This window comes from Rhinolophus hipposideros (genome assembly GCF_964194185.1).
Source record: "Rhinolophus hipposideros genome assembly, chromosome: 1".
NCBI lineage: Eukaryota > Metazoa > Chordata > Mammalia > Chiroptera > Rhinolophidae > Rhinolophus > Rhinolophus hipposideros.
Window position 1 is genome coordinate 51,322,445 of NC_138047.1, and position 27,208 is coordinate 51,349,652.

A 27,208-nucleotide genomic window follows, 5' to 3' on the forward strand; every position below is an offset into this window, starting at 1 on the left:
TACAGCAACATCAAAAAGAGTGGAGTTGCTATCAATTGGAAAGGATTTTACTTTTTAAACAAATATTAAATTTATTGGGGTAACATTGGTTGATAAAATTATATTTGTTTCAAGTATACACTTCTAAATACATCATCTGTATATTGCATTGTGTGTTCACCACTCAAAGTCAAATCTCCTTACATCACCATATTTTTGACCCCCTTTACTCTCTCCAATCTTCCTCCCTTACCCCTTCCCTTCTGGTAAACACTGAACTGTTGTCTGTGTCTGTGAGTTTTGTTTGTCTGTTGCTTTCAGTTTTATATTCCACATATGAGTAAAGTCATATGGTTCTCGACTTTTTCTGTCTGACTTATTTCACTTAGCATGATATCCTCAAGATCCATCCATGCTGTCACAAATGGCAGTATTTCATCTTGTCTTATGGCTGAGTATATGTGTACCACATATATATATGTGCCACATCTTCTTTATCCAATCATCGATTGAAGGACACTTTGGTTGTTTCCATGTCTTGGCTATCATGAATAATGCTGCAATGAACAGAGGGTACATATATCTTTATAAATAAATGTTTTCAAGTTTTGCGGGTAGACACCCAGAAGGAAAATTGCTGGGTCATATGGTAACTCTAGTCTTAATTTTTCGAGGAAGCTCCATACTGTTTCCCATAGTGGCTTTACCAATTTACACTCCCACCAACAGTGTACTGAGAGTTCCTTTTTCTCCACAACCTCTCCAATACATATTATTACTTGTCTTGTTGATAATAGCCACTCTAACAGGTATGAGGTGGTATCTCGTTGTGGTTTTGATTTGCATTTCCTTATTAGCTCGTGATGTTGAGCAGTTTTTCATATATCTGTTGGCCATTTGTATGTCTTCTTGGGAGAAGTGTCTGTTTAGGTCCTCTGCCCATTTTTTAATTGAATTGTTTGTTTTTTGTTGTTGACTTGTATGAGTTCTTTATATATTTTGGATATTAGCCCCTTTTGGAGGTGTTGTTTGCAAATATATTCTCCCATTCGAGTGGTTGCCTTTTTGTTTTGTTGATGGTTTCTTTTGTGTGTGGAAGCTTTCTGGATTGATACAATCCCATTCATTTATTTTTGCTTTTACTTCTCTTGCCTTTGAGGTCAAAGTCATAAAATCCTCTCTAAGACCAGGTTCGTAAGTTTGGTACCTACGTTTTCTTCTATATATTTTATTGTTTTAGGTCTTACATTTAGGTGCTTGATCCATTTTGAGTTAATTTTTTGTGTATGGTGGTAAATAGCAGTCTCATTTCATACTTTTGCATGTGGCTTTCCAGTTTTCCCAGCACCATTTATTGAAGAGGCTTTCTTTTCTCCATTTTATGTTTATGGCTCCTTTGTTGAAAATTATTTGCCCAAACAAATGGGGGTTTATTTCTGGGCTCTGAATTCTGTTCCATTGGTCTGTGTGTCTGTTTTTACTTTTTTAACTTCAAGGTTTTTTTTCCTTGCGTTTCTGTCCAGTCTGAAAAATTCAGGTTTTTGTACCTTTGAGAAGGAAGTTATACAGGCCTGAGAATGATATTTAAATTGAAAAATCTGCTTTAGCTTTTCTTAAAACACCACTTTTAGCAGAGTAAAGAATATTAATTGGCATGTAAGGATAAAAGATAGAAGTGAATTATGTGTTTGTTGAATTAATTTAACTGCCTCTTTTACCATCTTTGCTATGGAGTATTATTACCCAGTGTTAACTGTCCTCCTGTTATCCAGCCCTTTTACCCAAAGTGAGGGGAATTGATGAGGATATGTGCGTTGTGTTATGTCTGATCACAGTTTGACTAGCACAGTCTGGAAGTGGGTTGTGCAGGATGAGAGCGAGCAGCTTAATTGCTCCCCCTGCATCAGCAGCATCTATAAAGCATCCTGGGAATTGCTCGCCCGACGTTCAGAGCAGCTGGTCACATGAGCCTGAATTTTCAGTTCAGTTCATTAGTCAGCCATTTTGGTCAACACCCTGCTTACTGCGCACAACCAATCCTATTAGAACTCAGCATCCTGGCTCGTCTGAGCAGATCCTGGAAGTGATTTCTGCAGTTCAGGATTTTTTTAAAGCTAAATTGAAAATACCGGTTTATTTTTCATTCATTTTTTTTTCTTTTGTATTTTTTTTCTCCACCAAGAAGGAAGATTTTTTACTTATTCTTGCGGAGGACAGTTTTCAAAGCCCGCTAAGGTGGCATCGACTGTGCAGGATTTAAAGCCTTATAGCTCAACTGAAAAAGAACGGGGTAGGGAAGGGAAGATAGGACAGAAGCTGGGAGAAGACAAGCATCACCTTATTTTGCTATGTGGTAGGAACTGTCTATGAGAAAAGATAGCATAATACTGTTTATCTTGAACAGTTGGTTCTTAAACCATAAGGTATTTTTCCTTGTGTGTGTTTTTTTTTAACCTCCCCCACCCCTTTTCTTGAGAGCTTTGTTCCAGAGCCTTGGATTTGGGGTTTTTTTGGTGAGGAGGTTTTATTTATTTGTGTGTGTGTGTGTGTGTGTGTGTGTGTGTGTGTGTTGTGGTCCCAGCTGAGTCATCATGTCTGCCCTGACGCCTCCAACCGATATGCCAACCCCCACCACTGACAAGATCACACAGGCTGCCATGGAGACCATCTACCTTTGCAAATTCCGGGTGTCTATGGATGGAGAATGGCTCTGCCTGCGAGAGCTGGATGACATCTCACTTACGCCTGACCCAGAGCCTACCCATGAAGGTATGGTCAGACCTCATCCACTAGTATCTCACCAGCATCCTCATTGTTACAATGGGCTGGGAGGGTTAGGGAGAGGTAGGAAGAACCCACACTCTAAACTCTAAACTGTTAACAACCCTGAAAACCTTTCGTCTGTCTACTGCCCAGCTCCCCTTCTCTACTGGGAAAAAATATTTTTCCCTCTCCCCTGAGGTATCCTTTCAAAAGGTGCTGGTCTCACTTAGAGTTCTTTGTCTTTAAGCCTCCAAATGAGAACATTTGAGGTCACTTATCACATCTGACCCTAATCGATAATGAAAAAGCTATTAATTTTAATTATATACTAAACTATTGCGGAAATCACACTGATTCTTAATAGAGTGAGTTAAGACAGCATGACTATTATTGTAGGATTATACATGACAGTTAAAATGTTTGAGGAGTATCGTATCATCGGGATGTAATGTTAACCAGGCTATGTGTGATATCTAGAAAAATATTTGCCAAACATTATTGTTTTTTAATAATATGGATTATTAGGTTAGGCAAGAAAGCAGTTTTTACATTCAGTGCTTGTTTAATGAATGTAGACTCTTTAAAAAAGCATAATGCGTGAAAAAGTTAAACATGATCAATAAGGTAATTTCTACTCATGGAATCTATTAGCTATTGCTTTTTGTAAGTTATTTGTGGTAACTATGATGACCCATTTGACATTTCTAGTCAGTAGTTCTGAGTCCTTTGTAGTCTCTTGGCTTGTGACTTTCTTCCAGAACCTTTTCTAAATTATGAGAGGTTTGTAGCCTATCCCCCTTAATTCTTTTAACTTAGTACCATAAGGAAGAGAATGAATTTTAGTCGTAGCCTCAAATTGTTTTGTTTTTTTATATGGTAGTGGCCTCTTAGCTAGTGTTTATTTTGTACTGTAAAAATGAAGACAAATGCTCACATGAAGAGAAATTCTTCATAAACATCTTTCTAATGTTTAGGCATATCTATAGGACAGAGGGCAGAAGGTGAATTGCACATAGCAGATTGTGTTAGGAAAAGTGATTCCTTGTCCTTAACCTTGCCCTGCAATCTTACCATGACTCAGATTTCACCCACTGGGTCTGATAAGGATTTTATTTTCCCAGTTAGACTTAGCCTTGAGAAATTATTGGAGAGGGTTGGCATCACAGAACACAAAGTAGTCATTTGGGGTGTGTCTTTAGGGGCAATGTTTAAGTAGTTTTTAAGACCCTCTGTATCATTGAACAATTGCTTTGTCAGTTGGACACTTCCTTTGGCTGTGAGTTTCAGAATGTGCACAAGGGTTGGAAGACATCAACTGGAGTTCCATACAATGTCAGTGCTGTTTAAAACAGCTGCTAGGGATGAAAAATACATTTTTAGAAGGCTACCTAGAAGTCTTTTAGCAAATGCCTCAGTGTACATATTTTATTTTAAAAAACATTCCCATCCATTTTGAAAGTCATGCAATATGAAATATTCCCTTAATTATAAAATCCAGTGTAAAAAAAGCCAGTGGTATCAGTGCCTCAAAGAGTTTCGAATAATTTTAGTACTTTGTATATAGATTTGTTTTTTGATCGAGATTCCTATGAGTGAGCAAAAGTGAGCTGTTTGATTCATGTAAGCATTTGTAGCAGTGCTGTTTGAGTTCATGGAGAAATTGTGACAGAAAAATGTATGAGGGCTGCAACGTAAAGTATAAGTGACATACCCTCCGATTAAGGAAAATAGACAAATAGGAAGTTCCCAACACCTTACAAGCAACTATAGAGGATGTGGAGGAAAAATAGAGAAATGCTGACAATGAATTTTGGAATTTTGCCTTAAACTTTGCAAGAGAAGCAAGAATTTCATATGGTTAGAAATGGAAATAATAGAAGAAAGCGCAGGCCCGGGAAAGGCATCGGTAGGTTAGTGATCTAGGAAACTAGGTGGCGCTTTATGGGCTTCTTATCTCCTTGCTCCACTGGCTAACCCTGGATGTGTACACAGTCATTTGGACATAAGAAATGTCTGCTTTCATATTAATACCAGTGACAACTATTAGGTTTAATTTAGCTATCAGCATTTAAGTGGTGGCCACCAGGCCAGTTGATAATGCACATTTCACCTTGTTGACAAAATGGAGCCCCTGGTGCCTGGACCCACAGGAGTATTCACAGAATACTTCCTAGCTGAGCAGTAGAGGGAAAACCATCTGACCACACAAATCCTCCACTGGGCCCCCTGACTCCCACAACAGAAAGTGGGCAAAAAGCATAATGAACCCTCTTAAGATGATAATGTAGATGGTGTAGCCTCAGCAATAGAAGTTTTATGGTTTCCAGTTTTTGTTTTCTGATAACAGAGTTCCCGCCTCACTGCAGCCCACAGTGTAGGCCTGGACCTAAAGTTTCTGCCCAACTTAACCTTTAAACACATTGGAATAAATAAAAACTTTCACTTCATTATGTTTATGCCCATTGGTGGTCAAGTTGGTGATCTCTCTTTCTTTTTGTTTTTAATTAAACATACTTTTTAAAAAAACCAGAAGCTAATCTACAAATCTTTGATTGTAAGTAGATTTTCCCCAAAGACAGAAGCCTACAATTGACTCCACAGAAAAGGAGAAGGTTCAGGAAAGGCTTTATCCACTAAGTGAGAGGGGCTGGACCCTGTGCAGTAACTAAGTGACCACCAAGCAGATGTGGCGAGGAGGGCAGTTCAAACAGGGCATAGTGAGCTGGCCGAGCGGGGGCATAGCTAGTAGTTAGGTGGGCTACCTACCTGATTGTAAGTTAGGGGGATTAAATGGGATAATTAATGTAAAGCACCTTATAAACATTACTTATTTGTGTAATAGTTAGTCAAACTATAACAGTTTCAGCCACCTTCTTAAATATATTACCAATTTAATATATATTTCTGTTCTTATATCTAACCTTCTGAAATAGTCTAAACTCATTGTTTACCAGACACACTAAAAGTGAATATGAGTTGCTTAAATTCATGTTTTAGCATTAAATAAAACTCAGGTAGCAAGAAATACTTGTTTTCCTATTAACCTTCTTTTGGGGAATCTGATATTGAAAAGTGATGCAAGGTGTTCAGTTTAATAAAATATACCATTTGGTTACAAAGACAATTATAAGCTTTGAAATTACTTTTTTAACTTAGAAAACTTTCTTCTCAAATACAGATAATAAGAGACAGACTGAAGAAATGATATATTCGACAGACACATTAAGAAGAGAACCTTTCTCAAGTCTTTGATTTTAGGGTTACTGTGCAGAACTATGTGATGGCAGACTTCATACATGCTGTACATACTATTGCATAGCTACAGTTTTGGCAGTAGCATTTTGCTTTAGTTTTCATTTAGGATATCTGACATTCATACCGTAATGTATAAAGTGAGAGCTTATATGAAACATCTGTGTGTGTAGAAAAAGTACTGCACTACACTCACGGAATGTGTTTTAAGTCTGTCAGTTGTTCAGAAATATTTATTGGGCATCGCCTGATGCAAAGTCCAGTTGTAGGGACTAAAACAGACAGGCCTTTAGTGAGTTCACTGTCAAGATAAGGAGATGAAACAAAGATGTCAGAGGCTGCTGTAAAACAAATGTGAAGCACTTAGTTGCCAAAGGACTACTCTGTTTCTTAGTAACTGGGACATGAGTTCAAAGCCACACAGCATTTAGAGTGATCACATTTCCCAAAAGACAGTGTGGGTGCAGATTTGGGATCAGGTTTTTCCAGTCAATAGGGAATACTCTACTGATAGGATATAAGCAGGGGAAAATCCCCTGAAGATGAAATGGAAAGTGTTTGTTATTCAGTGTCTGTGGGAAGTGTCTGGTGCTGAGATAACTCCAGTGACATTTACTAAGGTACTTTTACTCATTAATATCACTGCATGCTAGTGTACCCCATCCTGCCTGGGGACTGCATGTTTTAATGAAAAAAGTGCACGTCCCAATGGGCATTTTGGCAGGAGAAGTCAAATGGCTGTTTACCAAGAAACTTTATAGCATGAATTCACTCAGGTCTAGTGCAGGACTTCTAATCCTGGGATCCACGATCTTAAAAATTATATATAAAATCTTATATCTGTGCATTTTTTTTCTGGGGGAGAATCCTTAGTGTTCATTAGAACCCCCAAAGGGAAAAAAAGTAATTCTTAAGAAACATGTAGTTTTTATCGTAAGATCAGACCCTTGGCCCTTCATTCAACACACATTTAAGTGTCCCACTTATAATTGATGTCCCACACTGCACTAGGTCCTAAGGTTCAGCACAGTGAGCAAACCCAGTCCTCTGTGCTTTCCGACCGCATTAGCAATGGGGAGGGGGGTCGGGGACTTCAAACAAGTACAATGGCAATTGTTGCCATACAATAGTATAGAGTCAAAAATCTAATCTTAGGGAGTTCCAGGGAGGATTTCCAGTTGAAGTAATGTTTGGGGTCAGACCTAAAAGGTGTGCAAGACTTATCTGGGCATTAACTGGAGGCAGTGGGATGCAGTGAGGTGAGGTGGGGAGACAGCGCTTTCAGAAACCCAAAAGCCAGAACTGGAAGATTTCCAGTATATATTTTCAGCCCCTTTCCAAATTTCCTTTCCATTAAATTTGATCAGAAATGCGATCTGTTTCACCTCTTTGCTCAGAAATGTTAATAAAGCCACATGCTCTACTCTGGACAAAATGGTAGGGGTAGTGATAAAATAGATTTTTTTTCTTTTCTGGTTGTGCACAGTATTAATTTTTTAACATTAAAATCTGAATATTTTAACAGTGAATAAGTTCATTATGTGTGTACATTTATTTCTATACTTTAATAAAATAAGGGTGTAGTAAATCATATAAGACTTAACCAGAATCATTTCTCCCAATTAATAGAAAAATAAAATGATTACTTAATATTGAATATCAGTAACATACAAATTTGTGACTAGGCTTCCTATTTTCACTTATTTATGTGTGAACCTTCCCTTATCTTTTTTATGACAAACATGTATTTCTTCTACTAAGAAAACTATAAGCATGTAATGAATGCTCAAATTGACATTCGAGGATACAAGTATAATAAGTAGTAGAGCCAGGATACAAACACGGGCAGCCACAGTTAACCTGTGATACAGCACTCCTGTACCAGAATTCAGTGAGCATAAGTCCAACAACAGACCTTTATATAATAAGGGATGTCTTCTTCCCAGTTTCTGGTGACATATTTCCAGCAGTTATGTACACAGTTGAACACAGCGTTGGCCAGCTTAAGTCCAGTGAGCATCCAAATGAGGCCAAAGGCAAGTCATTTGGGACAAATATTTACATAGTTGTACAGATACTGCCAAACAGCAAAAATGGCACATGGCTGAAACTGACCTGGCTGGCAGGCAGCACCTTTATGTGTTAAATTTAAAGTATTTCTCAAGCAGATGTACAAAATGATGTGAAAAGCTGTTGTCATAGCAGTAGTGTTCATAATTATGGATTGTTTGCAGTAGTAACTACATTGAATCCTTACTCTTTAGCCAAGTATTCCTGTGCCCTTCTTTGAGTGATCTTACTTATCCAATGTTTTGTCAAACTCCTTTTCAGTACTTACCTACTTACCTGGAAGTACCTTCAGTACTTCCAGCTAGGCTGTTGCTTCTGTACTTCGCCAAAACCCTAATTATTCTTGTTACACTACTCCCTCTTGAGATTATTCATGCTGACATTAAATTAGGAAAGGGAAAGGACCCGTGACTCCCTTCATCCCCAAGGCCTTCTCTAACAATCCAACACCCTCATCTTCTGAGTCATTGGGTACTGTCTGCGTCACTTGATTGAATGCGCTTGGAATCACTCTCCAGTGACTTATTTACGTATTTTAATCCATGTGATTCCTCTTTTGCGTCCTTCAGAAGGCCTCACAGTACTGTGTACTGTTTATGATAGATATCCAGCACACTTGAAGTGAACTCATTAATGCCCCATAACCCTAGAAAATAATGCGTTTTAAAAGAAAAGATTATTGGAATACCTTCCCTCCATTGCACACAATTTATAATTTCTAGGTTTTTAAATTTTTCTTTCTTTTTAAATCGTTTATCTCATATTCCAGACTCACTGTATCTTATTTAGAAAATAGAAGTTTACATAAGTGAAAATATAATTTATTGTTGTTTAAAATATCGGTGAGTAATATTTAGTGCTGATGAAAAGTATGAGAAGACTCAGGAAGAGGCTCTGCTAGCAGAGTATTACATTGGTACAGCCTTTTTGAAAATCACTTTATTAGTATGTATCAAGAACCTTAAAAAATTAGTTCCCAGTGATTATACCAGACATCGATCCTAAGAAAATAATCAGAGAGATAGACAAAAAGTTTGCATATGTATGTTTATCATGGTATTGTGATTTATTGTAGCAAAACCTTAAAAGCACCTTTAACAACCTAACAGGAAAATTGTTCAATAAATTCTAGAACATCTGGACAATGAACACTAAAAATGGTGTTGTAGAAGAATATTTAATAGCATAGGGTATTATTTAGAACATAATAGTCGTGTACACTATGATCACAATTTGTTTAGAATCACAAATTGTTTAGAATATAAAAAGTAGTATACACTATGATCACAACTTGTTATAAATGTAGGTACACATACACACAAGTAAAAGGGAATGTACCAAAAATGTAAAAAGGGATTATTCCTGGACAGTGGAACTACAGGTGATTTTTATAATAGTCTTCAAAGTTCTTTATATTTTTCAAATATCCTACAAGAGCATATTAATATATAATCAGGAAAAATGCTATTTTTTTTTAAAGAAAAAAGCTTTATGTAAACTATAGGTATGCAATCATCCGTCCATCTGACTCACATTTATTAAGTACCGTCTGTGACAGAGTTTCACACAGCGATGAACAAGAGCAGTCGCTTAGAAGTGGAGCCACTGCTTTGGATTCAGTTTCCAGTATCATTTTTGTCTATTTGTAGTAGACATTTTGGATTTTTCCAGGTCACAGGCCTGTGTTTTCTTACTGCCACGCTTTGTTTTCAGAGCTTTCTAAAGGCTGCGAGTAGGGCAGCTTTTTAAATGCTGCGACCCACAGTGCCTGACCTTAGTGCGTTCTGTACAGCATTTGACGTATATCTTCCCTAAGTGTTCAGAAAATAACACCTGAGTCGTTGGGAATCTTCCCCCACACACACAGAATCATGTTATTGTTCTTTGCTTTCTGTATGGCACGCATCCTTTTGTCATCTGCCCTTGGTGAGATTACTGGAACATTTGTTGTTCCGCCCAGTTAACCTCATATTTATACCTTATCAGGTTCTCTGGGTGATTACATTACATGCACGAGGCGGTCTTTGTGAACTTCTCAACGTGAGAAGGTGGTAGCCTTTTATGCCGTCTCAGACACCTGCAGGGCAAAGTTCTTTGGGCATGGTTCATCCCAGCTTGTTGCTCTGCTCTGGGAATAGCCCAACTAGACACCCTTTCAAGGTAAGTTTTACCCAGTCGGGGATTTTTGTAAAATCCTAAACTGGGAAGGGATATCAGCAGAGCATCATGTGCACCCCAGTCTGTATTCAACTCTCCTGAAAGCTATATGGTGCCTCTGGGCTGACTGTATCGTGCTTTCCCTGAAATCAGCTTTCTCCTCCTTCCCATTTCAGGTCTGCTTTCACTTTATTCCCAATCCCTTAATACTCTTGCACTGCTGTCCACTTTAGTGCACTGTCATGAACCACGTGCCTTACTGTCTTTCCTCCCTATTGGTGAGCCCTTTCGGGATCTTTCTTAGAACAGAGCTTTTACTGTAATCTTTTATTTGTGCCTTTCCTAATAGAGTTCATGTTTACTCTTTGGATTATCAGCTTCCAACACCAAAAGGTCATTTGTTCTAAACTAATCCCTGACATATTTATCATTTTCCTGAGGTAAACGCTGTGTCAGAATGAGATAACTAGTACTCAGTGATGGAACTCAGATTGGAATTCAAGTTGTTGATTCCCAAAACCAGGTGCCTCTGAGACCTGGCTGGCAAGAGAGCAAGTGCTGTCATGTGAGAGAACCCACACAATTCTCTGCTCTTCAGTTGTAGTTCTGTATTGTTTTGCTTCATTTTTTTTCTTTTTGGTGGTGCCCCTTTTGGGGAGGTGGTGGTACAGAGTGTAATGGGGCACAATTTTCAGTAGTGGTTCCTCCAACCCCTCACCAGTTGACTGACTGCTATGAAGTACTTTTGAATACAGGGGTATAAATACTAAAATCTGTTCCCTTGCAATATTTGGTATTTGAACTTTTATGAAGAACACATAGAAGGATTTGATGAGCTTGGAAGCATAAGTATGGAGAACAGTGAAATGGCCCCTAAATAATTATTGATTTTTCATCATAATTAAATATTCCCATAATAAAATGATAAAATGTACATGTCAGTGTGGTGAATATAGTGTGTGTGTATGTGTGTGTGTGTGTGTGTGTGTGTGTGTGTGTGTGTGTGGAAACTAGTGTTACAGAATACAGAAAAGTAGAAGATACAACATAGTATAATTCATCTAAAATTTTAAAACCTATCAATAACCACTGATCAGATTAATCACCAGATTTTTTTAAAATATATACACACAGAGTTCACCTATAAGCTCACACAATTTTATACTTGTAAAATCATACCATATCTGTGTTGTGTGAACTACCTTTTTCTCTGCAGTATCTTTCCACATCAGTAAATAGAAATCTGTATCTCCTCACTTAATGTCTTCAGTTGCTTGAATTTGCCATAATTTCTTTGACTTCCTACAGATGTACCACAGATAGTTTTGGTACATTATTATATTTATAACTTGAACACTTTACCAGTTTTCATTTTCAGAAGTGGAATTTCTGGGTGAAGTAGTAATATATTTTAATTTTTTAAGGCACATTTCCAAGCTGCTGTGAACATTTAAAAAAATATGTATGTAATAGCATGGCATCATGAACTTCCATATTGGCTACTTCTTTGCAACTCATTTTTGTCTTTTGCTGCTGTACTTGGTTGTGGTTTCTCACACTATTAAAATACGAGCTTTCCAAAGGAGACAGTTACGGTTTTTTAGAACAGTTGATTCAGCACCTGAAAAAATGCATGATACTGGGTTTTTCTTTGTTTGTTTTTTTTCTTTAAGCTAATGGCAATGTCCTAAGCAGAAGAGGGTGAGTTTTACTATTAATGTGCAATGAGAAATTTCATGCTTTTCTAAGAGCACTAGAGTTTGCTTTCTGGGATGAAAAGGCTACTGGGATTTCTTTTTTCTTTCTCCTAAAGAAGTAAAATAGAGTGTGTATGAGAAGTGCTATGTTTCATCTGAGAATCCCACAATGTCTAGTATTGTGGGCAGCAGCTTCCCAGTTGAGGTGTATCAGAGACATTCTCTGCCATTGCAGCCATTCAGGCAAGAGGGCAAAGGACCTACCGATGGGGGCCCTTTTCCTCATCCCCTCACCATCAGGCCCTGGCCTCCCTAGCCTTCCAGTGTCACCTAGCTGCTCACCTGACTTAGGAATCCGTTTTATCTTCTCTCATCTTTCTAATACCAATCCCTTTTGACCTTGTGCTATAGCTGCTTAGTTCTCCTTAAGGATGATGTTTATGGATATTTCATCTTTGGAACGTCTGTACAAACTACTGTACAAACTGCCTTACTAAATTCCTTTGCTCAACATACATGCCCAGTAAATATTAAATTTATGACTCTGTATATCTGGAGATAGCATCTCATCCTACAGGTTAAGGCCTCAGTCCCATGAGAGTGCTCCTGCACCCCTATCCCAACCCCTCCCCACCCCCCCTCCTCCCACACACACCCTTCAAATGCCAATCGAAAGTTAAGAATTTATAAGGATTTCAGGAGCCCTTTGTTAGGGACTGGGAATGAAGACCAAATATGTATTTTTTATTATAAATCACAATAATGTTACTTTTTCCAGAACGATTTTAGTTTCTGTGCTGTTTTTTGTTGTTACTGTACTCTGGGGAGAAGATAGACCTTGGACTAAATTACTGGTTTATTGGAACAACACTGCTTAATCATTTTTTGAAATTAGCTTGACAGTTCCTTTGTTAATTTTTATCATTATGTTACCAAGCTAATTATATTATTGTTAGTTTAACAGCACCTCAGCTGTTAAATATGTCATTTGGTCTACTTACATTTGACTTTTTCCCCCTGTGTTCAATATTTAGTTTTTTAATACCATCCCCTCTGTTTTCTTTGAATAATTATGGCAAATAGAGGAATCCAGTTTGTAGCCAAATCAGATTACAGGGGCACACATTGGTTTCTTGTAAAGGTAAAGTAGACATTGAGGATCTGTGATATGCTAAGAACCTTAAATTTGTTAGCTTTTATTTTTACAACAATCCTTTAAAAGTTATTTGTGATCAGTAATTGGGGCTTCAGGTAGGATTTTCCCCAAGAACAAATAAACTTTTAAAAAGTAGCACTCTAAATAAAAGACAGCCTCAAGGAGATATATAACTTGGTTACATTTGTCTATAAACTTGACTGTAACTCTGTTGTCTACAGTAATAATACTCCTGCAGAAAGAATATATCAAGAAGAAGCAAGATCTTACAAACATGTTTACATAAACAGTGGAGAGGCACTTTGAGCCTATTCAAGTGCTGCTTCTAAGGAGGGAAGAAGTTTCATCCAGTTCCCTCATCCAAATTAAAAAGCAGTAACTAGAGCAGTATCTCCACCCCAGGTCTGTCTCAGTGCCAAAGCCAGCACCCCTTCTACCAGACCACACTGCTGTCATCATTGAGTCACTATGGACTTACTGTATGATCAGTTATTTTGCAGTACAACTTAATTGAATATTTCCAGAGCTACATAAATTAGTCTATTGATTTATTCTTAGACCTGAAACAGAATAATAGCCAAGAAAACAGTAAACGTCAAATAAGCCATGCATCTAATTCGGGGCCCTTAAACAGTTCCAACCTTGTCTATTTTCTCTTGACTTTAAAAAATGCTTTTGTTCATATACATCTTAAAAATAAGATTGTAGAGTCTGTTAGGCGCAGCATTTTTAACCATTTAATGGAGGCGATTGGAGTGGAGTGGTGGTCCTGACATTTTGTTACCAGTCTTATGATACCACTCGCAGTGACAGTACCCTTCGCATTTCTGAACTGTTCATTCCTTTCCTTGTGACTCAGTGTGGTGAGTGGGAACTGAGGCTGTTCAACCACAGTAACTAGAAGCTCCCCCTTACTTTTTGCTTTAACATTTACAGTACATATCTGGCACAATTCTGATCGGTACAACTGTAGATTATGCATTATCTGCAGCAATATTTTAATCCAGACCTATCTTCAGTATCAACTAGCCAGCCTTTAGATTACTCCTCTGTGCAATTTGTGAATATGTGTTTTAATGATACAAATTAAAGTTAATATAGTTTTTTAGACAAGACAAACCATGCTCAAGGCAGCCAAATATTATGTCTTGAGAAATTAAATGTTCTGGGAAAGAAACAAAGTTGTCCATGCTACCATCCACCTCTTTGATTCATGTATTAGATGCTTCTGTTGTTTTAATAATTTGAAGATATTTCAGAGGGCACACTTTTTAAAAAATATTTTATAAATCCTTCTTTTGGGGTTGTAGAGAACAGCATTGTATCCATTCTTGAAAACAATAAAATCCTGACCATGCCAAGGTAAAGTGGAGAACAACTTCAAAAGGACATAACACGTCTTTGACCTTTCAGGGGAGGAGGACTCTTTTAAATTGATTCCATTGCTCTGACTCTCATAACTTTAAATTTTGTTTAAAAAGCCAAAACAGAGAATATCTAGTTGGAACAGAAAAGTGCTCTAGATGGGTCATGCTGAAGGAAAAGTTGGAGAGATAGATCCTTGTACTTACCACCCATTTCTACCTAGAACTTCACTTTCTACAGCTCTTTGCACTAATCTTGGAGGAATTTTTTATTTTGCTGTAATAAGGTAGACTTTTGTTTTATTAGGTGACAAGTATGGTTTCTAGTTCAAGAAAATAAAGAATAAAATAAGAATATTTTCCTTACTGATGTTCACAAGGTTGCATAGCAAGTCTGTAGGGCAAACTGATGTAACAGTTAAAAGAGTACATTCTTGTGAATATATAATCCTACAAAGACATACGAATCTGTAACATTGTCATAGGAATATACCTGAAATTATATTTGCAAATATATCTATGTAATATATTTTGACACTAATTTACTATAAAATAATAGTAGCTAACACTTATATTGTGCTTTCTCTGTATGAGACTCTTTCTAAGTACTTCACACATACAGATCCACAATTGCAAAATCCAAAACTCTGGATTTTTCTTAAATTTGCCTGGACTCATTTGGTGCTAAAACATGACCTGAATTTACTTGAGGCTCTATATAATCTTTATTCATCCTATTTAATTTGAATATTTATTTCATGCAAAAGTATTAATGTGTTTGATTGTGAAGTGCTGTCCCCAGACCCTGCTAGTTCTGCATGTTTGTAGGCCTCGCGATGTACCATTTTACTTTTGTAAAATCAAATATATATTCTGAGTTTCAAAATACATTTAGCCAGAAAATATTTAGATAAAGGATTTAGGACCTATGTTTACTCTTTTACTCCTCACCACAGTACTGTGAGACAGGTACTGTTCTTCTCCCTGTTTTATCGATGAGGAAACTGGCTGAGGCAAAAGGGATGAAGTACCGTACCTGGACCAGTCATACAGCCAGTAAGGGAAGGAGCTGGGATGTGAGCCCAGGCCTCTAGCTCTTGAGTCTGTTCTCTCAACTGCTACGGTTTCCTACCTCTGTTTATAAAATGACTTCCTTGGGATAGTGACGGAAATTAGGAATTTAACCCTGGTTCTAAAAAATGTTCAACATGTTTTTTAGCTTCACTGAAGTGATTAAATGTTGAATGAGGTCAACATTGTGTACACTTAGACTACAAAGAACCTAATCTTTATTTTCAGTGGGGGAAAAAAATCTGCGTTACTTTTTTATGGGATATGAATCTTTGTTTCCTTTTATTAGAAACTTTGAAATTATTAATCTTAGCTTGAAACATATTTAATATAGTTGATACCTCTGCTTAGTTAGTGTCATATTCCTCCCGAGTGTGTTCCCAGCCCTTTTCACTGTTAATCTCTGGGTTAAGTGGAAAGAGTTCTAGAAATCTCCCTTCCAATTATCCCTTTTGAAACCTTGTTTTTAATAGCACTTTTCTTTCTTGGCTTGCATGACACTTTATCTTTCTTTTCCTTTCTTTTTGCCGTTTGCAAAGACTCTTGGGAGGATTTGACAGATTTGGTGGAGCAAATGCGCGATGATACAGAAGGTGCGTGCCACACCAACATCTTTCAGCTTTTTTCTTTCTTTTTTTCAAAAAATTTTCTAATCACCTTTTGATTGTTTTCCATAAGAGGGAATGTGAGCTTTAGGTTTTATTTCCCATGGCAATAACTGGCGCAATAAGCATATTTGCCAGGTTTTCCATACAGGATTAGGGTTTTCACAGTCTTGCATTTAAAAACTTTATCCTTGTGGTTTCAAGTAAAGTGGCATTAACATATGTTTATACTGTTCCTTTAGGATATTTGTTAAACGACATGTTCAAAAGGGACTTTATTTCAGGATTCTATCACGTTTTTCTATGGCTGTTTCTTCATTTGTGTGTTGGGAAGATGTAAATTTTTTTTAATCATTCATGAAAGTATATTTATACATATTTAATTATATATATACTATGTATACTATATACATTTTATATGTGTGTGTGTGTATATGTATTTGTGTGTGTGTGTATGTGTATATATGTATATTTGTGTGTGGGGGGTGTGTGGGGGGGGTGTGTATGAATCCCACAGTCGTCAAAAGAAACACATCCCAGTAATCTAAAGTATTTGGTCTGGAATGTTGCTCTGACTTGTAGCTTTCCATGACATGAAGCACTTTGAGCTTGGTCGGCATTCCTTTCTGGTGGAATTACTTTGAAAAGTAGCACGTATGTTTTAATGTATGAAGGTTCCCAATTGTTCAGTAGTTGGCACCTAACTTTAGGGAGCTCAAGGTTTACATGTTTTATAATAAAAATAGAAAAATTCAAGTTTGGCTCTACTTTGCTATATCATCTTACATTATTCTCTCTTTGCCTGGGCAACTAAAGGTCTCCCAGCTTTAGCACACATTCTCCTCGTGTGCACACACTGCTCTGCACACACTGGCCTTTACACCGCTGCAGCCTCTCCTGCCTTGTTCCTGTGACATCCCACTCAGTGCATTTACTGTCCTTCTCCCTGCCCATGGGCCACCCGCATCACCCTCGGTGTGGCTGAGAGCTCCAGGAGGTGCATGTACCTCGACAGCTTTGGCCTATATTCATTTCTCCATTCACTCAAGTCCTGAAGAACTTGGAGCTTAAAACTCTTTTTCTCTGGTTCTTGTGCGTTTATCATCCTTGTTACAGTGTTAAATCCTGGAGAGCAGAGATTGTCTGAAACTTCTTGGTATCCAAATCAGGCCGGGGATGGTCACACAGACAAAACCAAGGCAGTTTTCCCTCGGCAGCGATGCCAAATCTTCTTCTGCACTTTGCTTTGAATCAGTAAATTATCCTGCATTTCATCTCATGTCCTATAGTGAAACTATTTTTTATTACATCTTTGATTCTGCTTTTAATACAATTAGTTATGTGTAATTCAATGAAAAAACAAATCAGTATCATCTGGTTGATTGGCAGTTCATAGAAAAAAAAAGAGGATGATGTTGATTCATTCAATGAATAGTTTCCTATTATGTTAGCTGCTATTATTATTTACCAGGCACAATACAGGTTTAAGCTTCCTTTAATAGATTAGGTACTTTAAAAATGCTACATAAAAGCCAACAAATCTATGCCCTTCTTAAGGTCTTCTTTGACTCAACCCTGGCAAAATTCCATTTTTTTTAATACAAAGTACTACTGCAAGAATCAAGTCTACTGTGAGAGTCAGCCTCCTGTTTCATTTTGTTTTTGCTGGAATTTTACAATAACAAACTCTAGGTTTCAGATTTGATCTGATAGCTTTTGGGGTTTTGTTTTTGTTTTAATTTTGGCAAGATTGAAGGTTTTTCTGGTGAACTGACTTTTTATAGTGATGGTTGGTTTTACATTCGGTGTGTTTGCAACTCCTGTCTAATATAATGTGAAGTGTCTTCTTAGGGTAGAATAGTATCGTGCTTACAATATTGATTAATTATCTTGCATCTTATTATATGCTACTAATTTGTGTCTACAACTTTGAAACTCAGTAGAAAATTATGAAGATTAAATGAAATAGTAAAATGGACATAATTTACTGTCTTTCGTTTCTCAATAAATATTGAACTCCTTTCTGTGCTCATTACAAGCCTTTTAAAAAGATTCTGTGAATTTGCAGTTGCCCAGATTACTACTTATCTCTCTGAGCATTGAAATGGTCGGGACATTACTTGAATTAGAGAAATAATATAGATGTGTGAAACATTACCTGATTAAGATTGCTTACTGGTTCTTTGAACTGTTTTCTTTTGGGTTAAGATTTTATGTCTACCATCTTAAAAAATGGAAGGAACATATCTAATAATAGATTTTCTTAGCATCTAGCACTCTGTCATGTACTGATTCAATAGAGGTTTATTTTAAATTAAATAAAATTGTAGTACTTATATTTATGAAAGACCATAATACTTTTAATAGCTAATAATTTTTTTGTGCTTAGTATGCCCAAGCATTTCTAAATACTTAACATATATGAACTTGTTTAATCTTCAAAACCCTATTATCATTTTATAGATGAGGAAAGTGAGGCCTACAGAGTAAGAAACTTTCCCAGTCGAATACTACTCAGCTATAAAATGGAACAAACTTCTGATGCACGCAACAACCTAAAAGAATCTCTAAAGAATTATGCTGAATGAAAAAAGCCAGTTAAAAAGTTGCATACTATATGATTCCACTTATATAACATTCTTGAAATGACAAAAACTATGTAAATGAAGGCTAAATTAGCAGTTGCCAAGGGTTAGGAGAGGGTAGGGAGCAGGAGGAAAGTAGATCTGGCTACAAAAGGGTGATATGAGTGATCCTTGTGTTGATGGAAACATTCTGTCTTGACTGTAATTCAACGTCTGTATCCTGGTTTTGATAATGTTTTCTAGTATTGCAAGGTGTTACCTTTGGGGGAAATAGGTTATGGGTACACAGTATCTGTATTAAAACGTACAGCGGCATGTGAAACTGTAATTATCGAGAGAGAAAGAGAGAGAGAGAGAGAGAGAGAGAGAGAGAGAGAGAAATATTCTGAGTCACACAACTTGGGAAGGGTTTTAGTTGAGTTTAAACTCCAGCAGGCTTGCTACAGAGCTTATGCTTTTTCAAACAATTTTGATTCAAGATCCACTGTAAAAACATATTTTCATCAAAACTCAGCACACGCATCATTTATGTTTGTATATCTAGAACAAAAGTGTCAGGAAGCAATACATGACCTTACTATGTGGAACATACTAAATCAATTTTATACTGCACTAAGAGGTATGACCTTTATTTAGTTCAGGACACTCCAATATCCTGTACTGCCTCTCTGCTTTGTATCCATTTCAAAGACATAAGCTACTAAGATATAAGCAAAAGAATGCTTCCTGAAATGACTCTTTTGAGTTCTGTTTCCAGCCTATAATTGTTGGCACCCTTTAAAGGCTGGGTCAGTAACCTCGAATCTCCCTATTTCCCTTTAAACCATCTCTTTTGGTGAAAGCATCTTTTCTAATACGTACTGTTATTATCCTTACACTAGTGATTATCCAACACCAAACTAATTTTATTTACAACTATGCGATGAAAATTATGCTGACAATGTTTCCATGTAAATATCCTTTACTGTATCCCAAACCAAGCTGATTTTTACTCCTTAGCTCTATAGTAGTTACTCAGTGTTTTCGTTTCTATTTCCAGTCTCATAGGGCAAAAACCCTGAGTTATTTTTTTTTCGTGGCAAATTGTTCTAATTAAGAGCTTAAATCCAAAATTTTAAAGAGTCTTGTATAGCAATTATTTTATTCTATATTTTAAGTATCACTGGATTCTCAAGCAGTTTCAAACTTTTCAATGTGAAAGGTACTTGTAATGCTTAAGGACTTTAATAACAACAGCAAGAGTCATCAGTCACTACCACAGTTGTTTTAGACAACAAATAGAACTTGTTAAATACACACGTCAGTGAGGAGGAGAGCTCTTTTTGAAAAACAGCTCACCTCAAAATGATGCAAAATACTTAAAAGGGCTTTTTTTTAAAAGTTACGATTCTTCAATATGAGTTTTGAAAGCTTGACACAGTTGTAAGAGGACACTATGTGGAATAAAATATTTGTGTTCTAAAAAGTGACCATTATACTTCAAAAACCCAGAGTAAAAATGCCAAGGCATGCTCGACCTGCTATCAAACATGACATTTTCCACATCTGAGGTGCTAAGTCGGCCAAGTGCCCCTCTTCTCTCCTGTGAAGAATTCAGCACTCGTGCTTCTTGTCGATTCCTGTCTCCACTGGATGGGACCAGTGTTCCTCAGAACACATTGTCCTGTCCCCAAAGCAAATGTACCAAAGAGAAGGAGCATGTCATTTACATACTGAGGTGTACACCTTGCCTTCTAAGTGAGATCTACCAGCTGGGAGTCTAGGACTAAGGTATTTCAGCCAAATGTCTTACTGTGCATCACCGAGGCTTTGTTACCCCTGAGTCTTGAAGAGGAAAAGTGAACACAGCATCTCTAATGGGCATCCTAAGTTTTGTCCCTCATCCCTCATGAGCAAGAGAATCTCAGTTTTATTAAATGAAATTTCAGATAAGTTCTAGATGTCACTGCCAGCTTACTAGGAAAGGCCACAGCGGATGTGAGCCTGCAGCAAGGGACAGATTCCTCATTATGGGTCCTAAAAAAATCTCACAAGAAAAAAGTGAATCTGACTCCAAAGAAGCTTCAGGACCCTGCAGACACACTGGGCGGGGCACTCCTATAGGAACATCTGAACTATTAAAACATCTGTTAAATAGTAACAGTTTACTAGCTAATAATTTAAAGAGAAAAGATGACCCTCGCCCAGTCCAGCTAATTCTCAAATGTGAAGTATACATGAAGTCGTGCTGAACTGAAATACAAATAAGTTGAATTTTTCGGAAACTACCCAAGCTCTGCTTTCACGGTACATGGACTCGGTGTCGGTACAGAAACTCATTGGGACTTGACGTTGTTTCACAAAACTCTACGGAAGGAAATGAGTCTGTGCCTCAAGTTGTGGAATGATCTGAGCAGCTCAGGGATCTGAAAAGCTCTGGGTCCAATAGGATCTGCCTGAATTTACGAAAACAATACTGAGCGTGAAGCATCTATAGCTATTTAAAGGCATTTGGTGTTGCTATCTTGAAGGATTAACTAAGATGTTTTAAAACAAAACCATTGTAAGAATATCAAAGATTTAGGGAATTATCTTCATAAATAACCAAGTGTCTATGGCTTCAACTGTCAGCCACCTTACTGCTGAGGAAGGTGAACAGGATTCATCCAAATAGAACAATCTTTTGCAAATTCCGTAAGAAAAACCTTGCATAGCCAGTTGGTTTCTTAGACCTGCGTCCAAGTTTCTTTTCATTTTTGTTTGTTAGCTCTTGCGTTTCCACTTCTTAAAGGAGGCTGTCCACGCAGCTACTTCTTCCTCTAGGCTCGAGCCGAGTAGCACCTCCTGTACTCCGTCATCCACGGCTTCTCCCAGGACGAAGGCTTGGTCCTCCTGCGTTTTTCCACATCTGCTGAGTGAGCCCGCTGCCTCTGAGCAGCCAGCTGCCTCTTTTCCATCTGTCTCCTGGTCTTGGCGCGTAATGCTGACTCGTGAATCGCACACACGGGGGCGGACGCGCAGACGTTGTGAGTCCTTCGGCTCCCAGTGTCCGTGTGCTTTTCTCCCCAGCCATACAGAGCGAAGGGGTGCTTCTCTTTTGCCTGCCTTGGATTTCTGTCCGCTTTCCCAGCTCCCCTCGCCCACAAGACCCCTTGCTGCTGTCGGGGTGCGCAGCTGGGCGGGCGGGCGGTCCCCTTTGTTCTAACCTGTGGCTCAGGGTTTTCTGTGACCTCTTTCACTGGCGCTGCTGGCAGAGCCGTGGCCCCCGCGTCGCCGGCCGGCTCCTCCGGGGCCCCGCGCTCGGCGGGCGGCGGCGGCCAGTCGTCCCGGAGCCAGGCCGCGTGCGCCTGCTCCAGCAGCCGGCGGCCCCGGCGGTACAGCAGCCGCGCGCGGTAGCTCGGCGCGTACTCGTCCCAGCGCGGCGCCCGGTAGCGCGTGCTGTACTCGCTCTCCATCCCGCCGCCCGGGCCGGGCCGCTCTCCATCCCGCCGCCCGGGCCGGGCCGCTCTCCATCCCGCCGCCTGCGCACCCGCGCCCACGACACAGAGGCCCGCCCCGCCCCGCCCGGCGCCGCCCCGTCTGCCCGGGTTATCCTCGACTCCTCTGTCTCCCTAAGGTACAGTGTTTCTCGGCGGGACATGCTGACCCTCTTCCCCCAGGTTTGCACAATCCTCTCAGGCTAATCGTCCCCGTACAAAGTTTTCATCATACTGTTAATTCCCTGCTCAAAACCTAGGGCGGTTCCCCTTGCCTATTTCATGAACATGCAAGTCTAGTTTTAGAGACCTCTGTCGTCTGCCTCTAACCCCCCCGTGTTTTCCAGTTCTCCCTGGGAACAACTCCCCGTTCCATTCCTGTTTCCTTCACCTCACTTTACACACCCATTTCCGTCTTTTGGAATACTTTCTTCCATGTGTTCTGCAATTCCACATTTGGAGTCTGCCTTCACATTTGGAGTTGCTATATATATTTCTTCAGTGTGCTGAAATTTATCATGCTTTTGCAAGCTAAAAAATTAGCCCGTTCCTGTTTCTTGGATACTGGCAAAAGACACAGGACTCCTAGGTCACAAACAAAGGACCTTATCGCTCATGGCTCTGCAGGCAGCCTGAGCACCCACACGTTTGTGCAATTCCTCTTCTCCAGAGTCCCATCTGGGAGGCATTGTATGGCGCGGCAAGATTCTCCTCATCTGGTGGGCAGTTTGTACTGCATCTGAGAAACACTGAGTTTGGGGGATCCACGCTTTTATAGGAAGCAGTAGGAAAGTCTCATATCTCTTGATTATCAGCTGCATACACAACCTTGAGAAATGGCCTGGGTAAAATAGTCAGGGTCTTGCAGTGCTGATACAATCCAGTGAACACATATAATAGTGTAAGAGGTCCAAGGACAATTGTCTCTCAACATTTTACAGGTAAGATATATAAAGAAATGAAAAATTTCCCCAGTATCACTCAGGGAATATGAGAGAGACAGAAAGATCTAACTCTTCTAGATCAGAGTTCTAGGTCACAGTGTTGCCCCCTATCATTTACATTCTTCCATGGAGTAAATTAAGCAAAACAAGGAACTCTTGCATTTGTACTTACCATCTAAATGTCTTATGTTGTATCAAAACAAAGAAGACTGACTATTGTCCTAAGTTCTAAGTGTTCCCAGACACCTTACAGGTATTCTTCTGTGGTGTAGAATTCTTCAGGTGAAGATACCTGAAGAAGTTTGGGAAACTTTCCAAAACTAAAATTGATATTATGATATGAAAGCCCAATGAAGAGGAAATCAGTGTGATTTCATAGGGAACTCTTGGACAAACTTGGATTATAAATGGACATCTTATAAAGATTATAGAAGTGGATACCTAAAAGAAAAGCACTGTGTTTTCCTCTATTACTCACAATACTTCTGACACTAAATGTGTGGCAGTTTTCCCTCACCAACCAATTCTTCAACACCTGTTCAATTCTGACACTGTCTAGCTGGGTTAATGCACACTCCACAGGGTAAGGGCTCAATCCTACAATTCACCCCTCACTTCAGATGCCCTTTGCAAGTCCACGTTTTCGCCTGTGCTTCTCACCCACCAGCTATAGAAATCAGAGATTTCTATGACCCCCTCCTCAGGTTGCATAATTTGCTAGTCTAGGTCACAGAACTCAGGAAGAGAGTTTACTTACTAGATTATCAGTGTATTACAAAAGAGTACAACTCAGTTACAGCCAGATGGCAAAGTATATGGGAAGGGGCACTATGCCCTCAGGGAGCATCACTCTCCCAGCAGCTCGATGTGTTCACCAACCCAGAAGCTCTCTGAACCTTTTTTTTTTTAAGTTTTATTGGGAAATATTGCGGAACAGTGTGTTTTTCCAGGACCCATCAGCTCCAAGTCAGGTCATTGTTTTCAATCTAGTTGTGGAGGGCGCAGCTCAGCCCCCACGTCAAGTCGTTTTTCACTTGTTGGTTTTCACTCTACCGTGTTTCCCCGAAAATTGTTTCTTTAGTCCACTGCCCCTGCTATCTTACCCACCATGGTGAATGCAGAAGTTCTTCTCCATTCTTTCTCCTTCCCTCACATCCAAGTTGTGGTCATCAAGTCCTGAAATCCTGACATTCTAACCCGGGGTCCTCCCTCAAAGCTAACTCCCTCGTCTCCACAGAGCACCTAATGCTCTGGTTCCATCCCTTATTATTTCTCTCCTCAATTATTGCAGTAGACCATTTCTTGCTCCTAGGCTTTGATCTTGCACCCTTCCAATCCATCTTCCATAAGGCTATTAGAATACTTCTCTAAAATTCAAATCTGTGACATCACACTTCATATTAAGTCTTGACTGATGTTAAGGCAAAATCCTTAAACTATGTCCTTAGCAATCTGTCCCTTATCTATTTCCCTTATCTCATCTCCCACCCTTACTCACGTGTATCATAAACTTCTGGCACTTTTTGTTTTTATTTTCTTAGTGTGCCGTGTTATTTCATACCTCTGTGCATTTTACCATAGCTCTGACTTCCATCCTACTCCCTTTACAATTCTACTCTTACTCCTTCTTTGCCTGACTAATTTTTTTTGTCCTTTAAAATTAAACTCAAAAGTCTCATGCTCTGTTACCGAAATATAGTGATTTCTGTATACTCATATTAATTTTGTACTCTGCTACCTCTATGAATTATTATATTTTTGTACAGATTTCAGTTTATTTTGTCTGACTTTCTAGGTGTAAAATCAGCCTGTGTGAGAACAGTAATAGTTGATCTACTCTTTACAGTTTATATATATACAATTTCTTTATCTTCTCTAATTGTATTGGTCTGCCACCCTCAGTACAATGTTAAGTAATAGCCATGTTAATGGATATTTCTTAATTTCCTTAAAATGCTACAAGTGAATAACATGTTTTATAAGTTAAAAAAAAAAACACCCTTATCCTCTGAGAGCTCTTATATACACATACCTGCCCCTTAAATTTAAAGGAAATAATTGGGCGCAAGGTCGGGTAGCTTTCTTCTATGTATATTCCCGTAAGTAGTCTCGTGTTTATACTTTTGTTAGCATTCTTGTTGCTATATATTTTCAGGGCTTCTCAAACTTTTCCAAAGAAGTACATCAATGGCAGAGGAGATTTTATTGGACGAGCAGCCTGCCTGATATCCTACATTAATATCATGTCTACTGTCTTAGCCTTAAAAACGTATATTGAATTTACATTCAATTCCATAGAATGGATATTAAATTTGATTTAATACAAAAACATTTCAATTTATTTATCCTGGAATAAAACTAATCTTTGTCAAAGATGATAAATATCCTGAAATTCCAAGTGTTCTCTGAAAGCTGACCTGTTTTGTTTTCCAGACTTCTGTATAACCCAAGTTTGATAAATTGCAAGCACTTTGATGTTAGGGACTAGGTCTTTTGTGTCTGGATTCCCAACATTAAATACAGTATTTAACACCTAGTAGATGTTTCGTATTAATTGGGGAAAAAAAGAAAAAGAATGAATGACGAAAAGTTCAGTTTGGGAATAATAGTGGTTAATATTAGCATTGTGACAAATTTTAATTTTAATGATTTTTAGAGAAATATGATTTTTTTAAGAAATATGACTCAACAATATTGTTAAACCCCTGCAGTTTTAAAAATCATTTTCTGGCCTATACTATATAACAAAATTTTATTTAACTTTTATAGTTAAAAGTATAAAATACACAGAAAAGATCACACAAGTTTAAGCTCAATGAATTTTCACACACTGAACAATTTTACGTAACTGGTAACCACACCAAAACACAGAGCTTTACCAGTCCCTCAGATCCCTCTGTGCTCTCATGTGGTCATTGCAGCCCTTTTTAACAGCATGTATTAGTTCCACAAAGTCATTTTATACTTGAATACAGGTTGAATACAAATTGATTGAATACAGAATTTCTTATCCTGTGACAAATTAAGTTAATGATTTTAGTATTCATAATTAGTAGCCAGTATTACAAAATAAAAAAAAAAGATATAATTGTCTAGTACTAATCATTTGCAGTACTAGTTATTTTCAGTAGTTTGATTTAGTACTAACCAGAAAATGTAAGTAGAATTATTTGTGATGCTCTTGTATATCATTCAACACAAAAATGTTAGCATTAAATAATCATTTTTAACTTATGCTTAAATTAAGCAGTTAATAATGAACAGTAAATTCTTTTGAGCTTTTTTGTCTAATTGTCAAACTGCCTTGATTTTTGTTTGACTTTTAAAAATTTGTTTACACAGGATGTGGAGTACAGCATAGGGAATAGAGTCAGTGGAATTGTAACAGCTGTATACCATGTCTGAGGGGTAGTAGATTGGGGGAAAGGGGTTATCACTTTGTGAGGGGTGTAAATGTCTGACTATTACATTGTCTTGTACACCGGAAACTAATTTTTTAAAAAATTGTTTAGAGTAGTAGTTCTCAATGGGGAGGGAGGTCGATTTTGTCTCCCAGGGGACAATTGGCGAGATCTGGAAACATTTTTCGTTGTCATTATTGGAGGGTGCTCCTGACATCTTAGTGGGTAAAGGCCACTTAGTGGGTAAAGGCCTGGGTTCCTGCTAAACCTAAGTCACAAAACAGCTCCCCACAAAAAATGATCTGGCCTGAAATGTCACTAGTGCCAAGGTTTAGAGTAATAGTTTCTAAAGAATGTGTTTGATACAGGTTAGTTCAAATAGGTTATAGCACAATACTAATGGAGTCCAAGGTATTAGTAATTCAATTTCCCTAGGCACCGATTCCATCTTTCTGTAGTTGATGCACCCCAGACCCCAACCAGAAGTCTTGAGCATTTCTACTACTGATTACAAGACCAAGATGAGAGGCGACATAGAAGAGCTGATAAAAATCCATTACCACTTTTAGAAAAATGTCTTAAAGTGTGGTCTTATTTAGTACATACTACAAATCCAGCTCTCCCAACACTACTGGTTCTCACTAGGTTGAAATCAGATTACATGGTTTGACTAGCAGCACTGTTTAATTTTGTTATTATTGTAGCTCCC

General features: G+C 38.3%; 2 protein-coding genes across 11 annotated transcripts in view; one reads left to right on the top strand and one right to left on the bottom strand.

The window, feature by feature from the left end:
- The window catches only part of RUFY3 (RUN and FYVE domain containing 3), a 68,727-nt gene that overhangs the window by 12,248 nt on the left and 29,271 nt on the right, over positions 1–27,208 (top strand). For 3 of the 10 annotated variants that reach the window (XM_081057342.1, XM_081057340.1, XM_081057341.1), the window contains exon 2: positions 2,561–2,748. The exons of 5 other annotated variants lie outside the window; for them this stretch is intronic. In XM_081057342.1, the coding sequence (XP_080913468.1) occupies positions 2,571–2,748 (178 nt within the window). In that variant the 5' untranslated portion in view covers positions 2,561–2,570. Of the gene's footprint in view, positions 1–1,826; positions 2,749–16,048; positions 16,103–27,208 lie in introns of those variants that run through there. 2 more of the 10 variants (XM_081057346.1, XM_081057338.1) reach the window with 2 other exon arrangements.
- Positions 19,918–22,216, bottom strand: LOC308501307 (centriole, cilia and spindle-associated protein-like). The gene has a single exon (XM_081057481.1). The coding sequence runs from the start codon at positions 22,131–22,133 to the stop codon at positions 21,498–21,500; it is 636 nt and encodes a 211-aa protein (XP_080913607.1). The 5' UTR covers positions 22,134–22,216; the 3' UTR covers positions 19,918–21,497.

Excerpts from the sequence above, each read along its gene's own strand:
- LOC308501307 (XM_081057481.1), bottom strand. The coding sequence starts at position 22,133 with ATGGAGAGCGAGTACAGCACGCGCTACCGGGCGCCGCGCTGGGACGAG.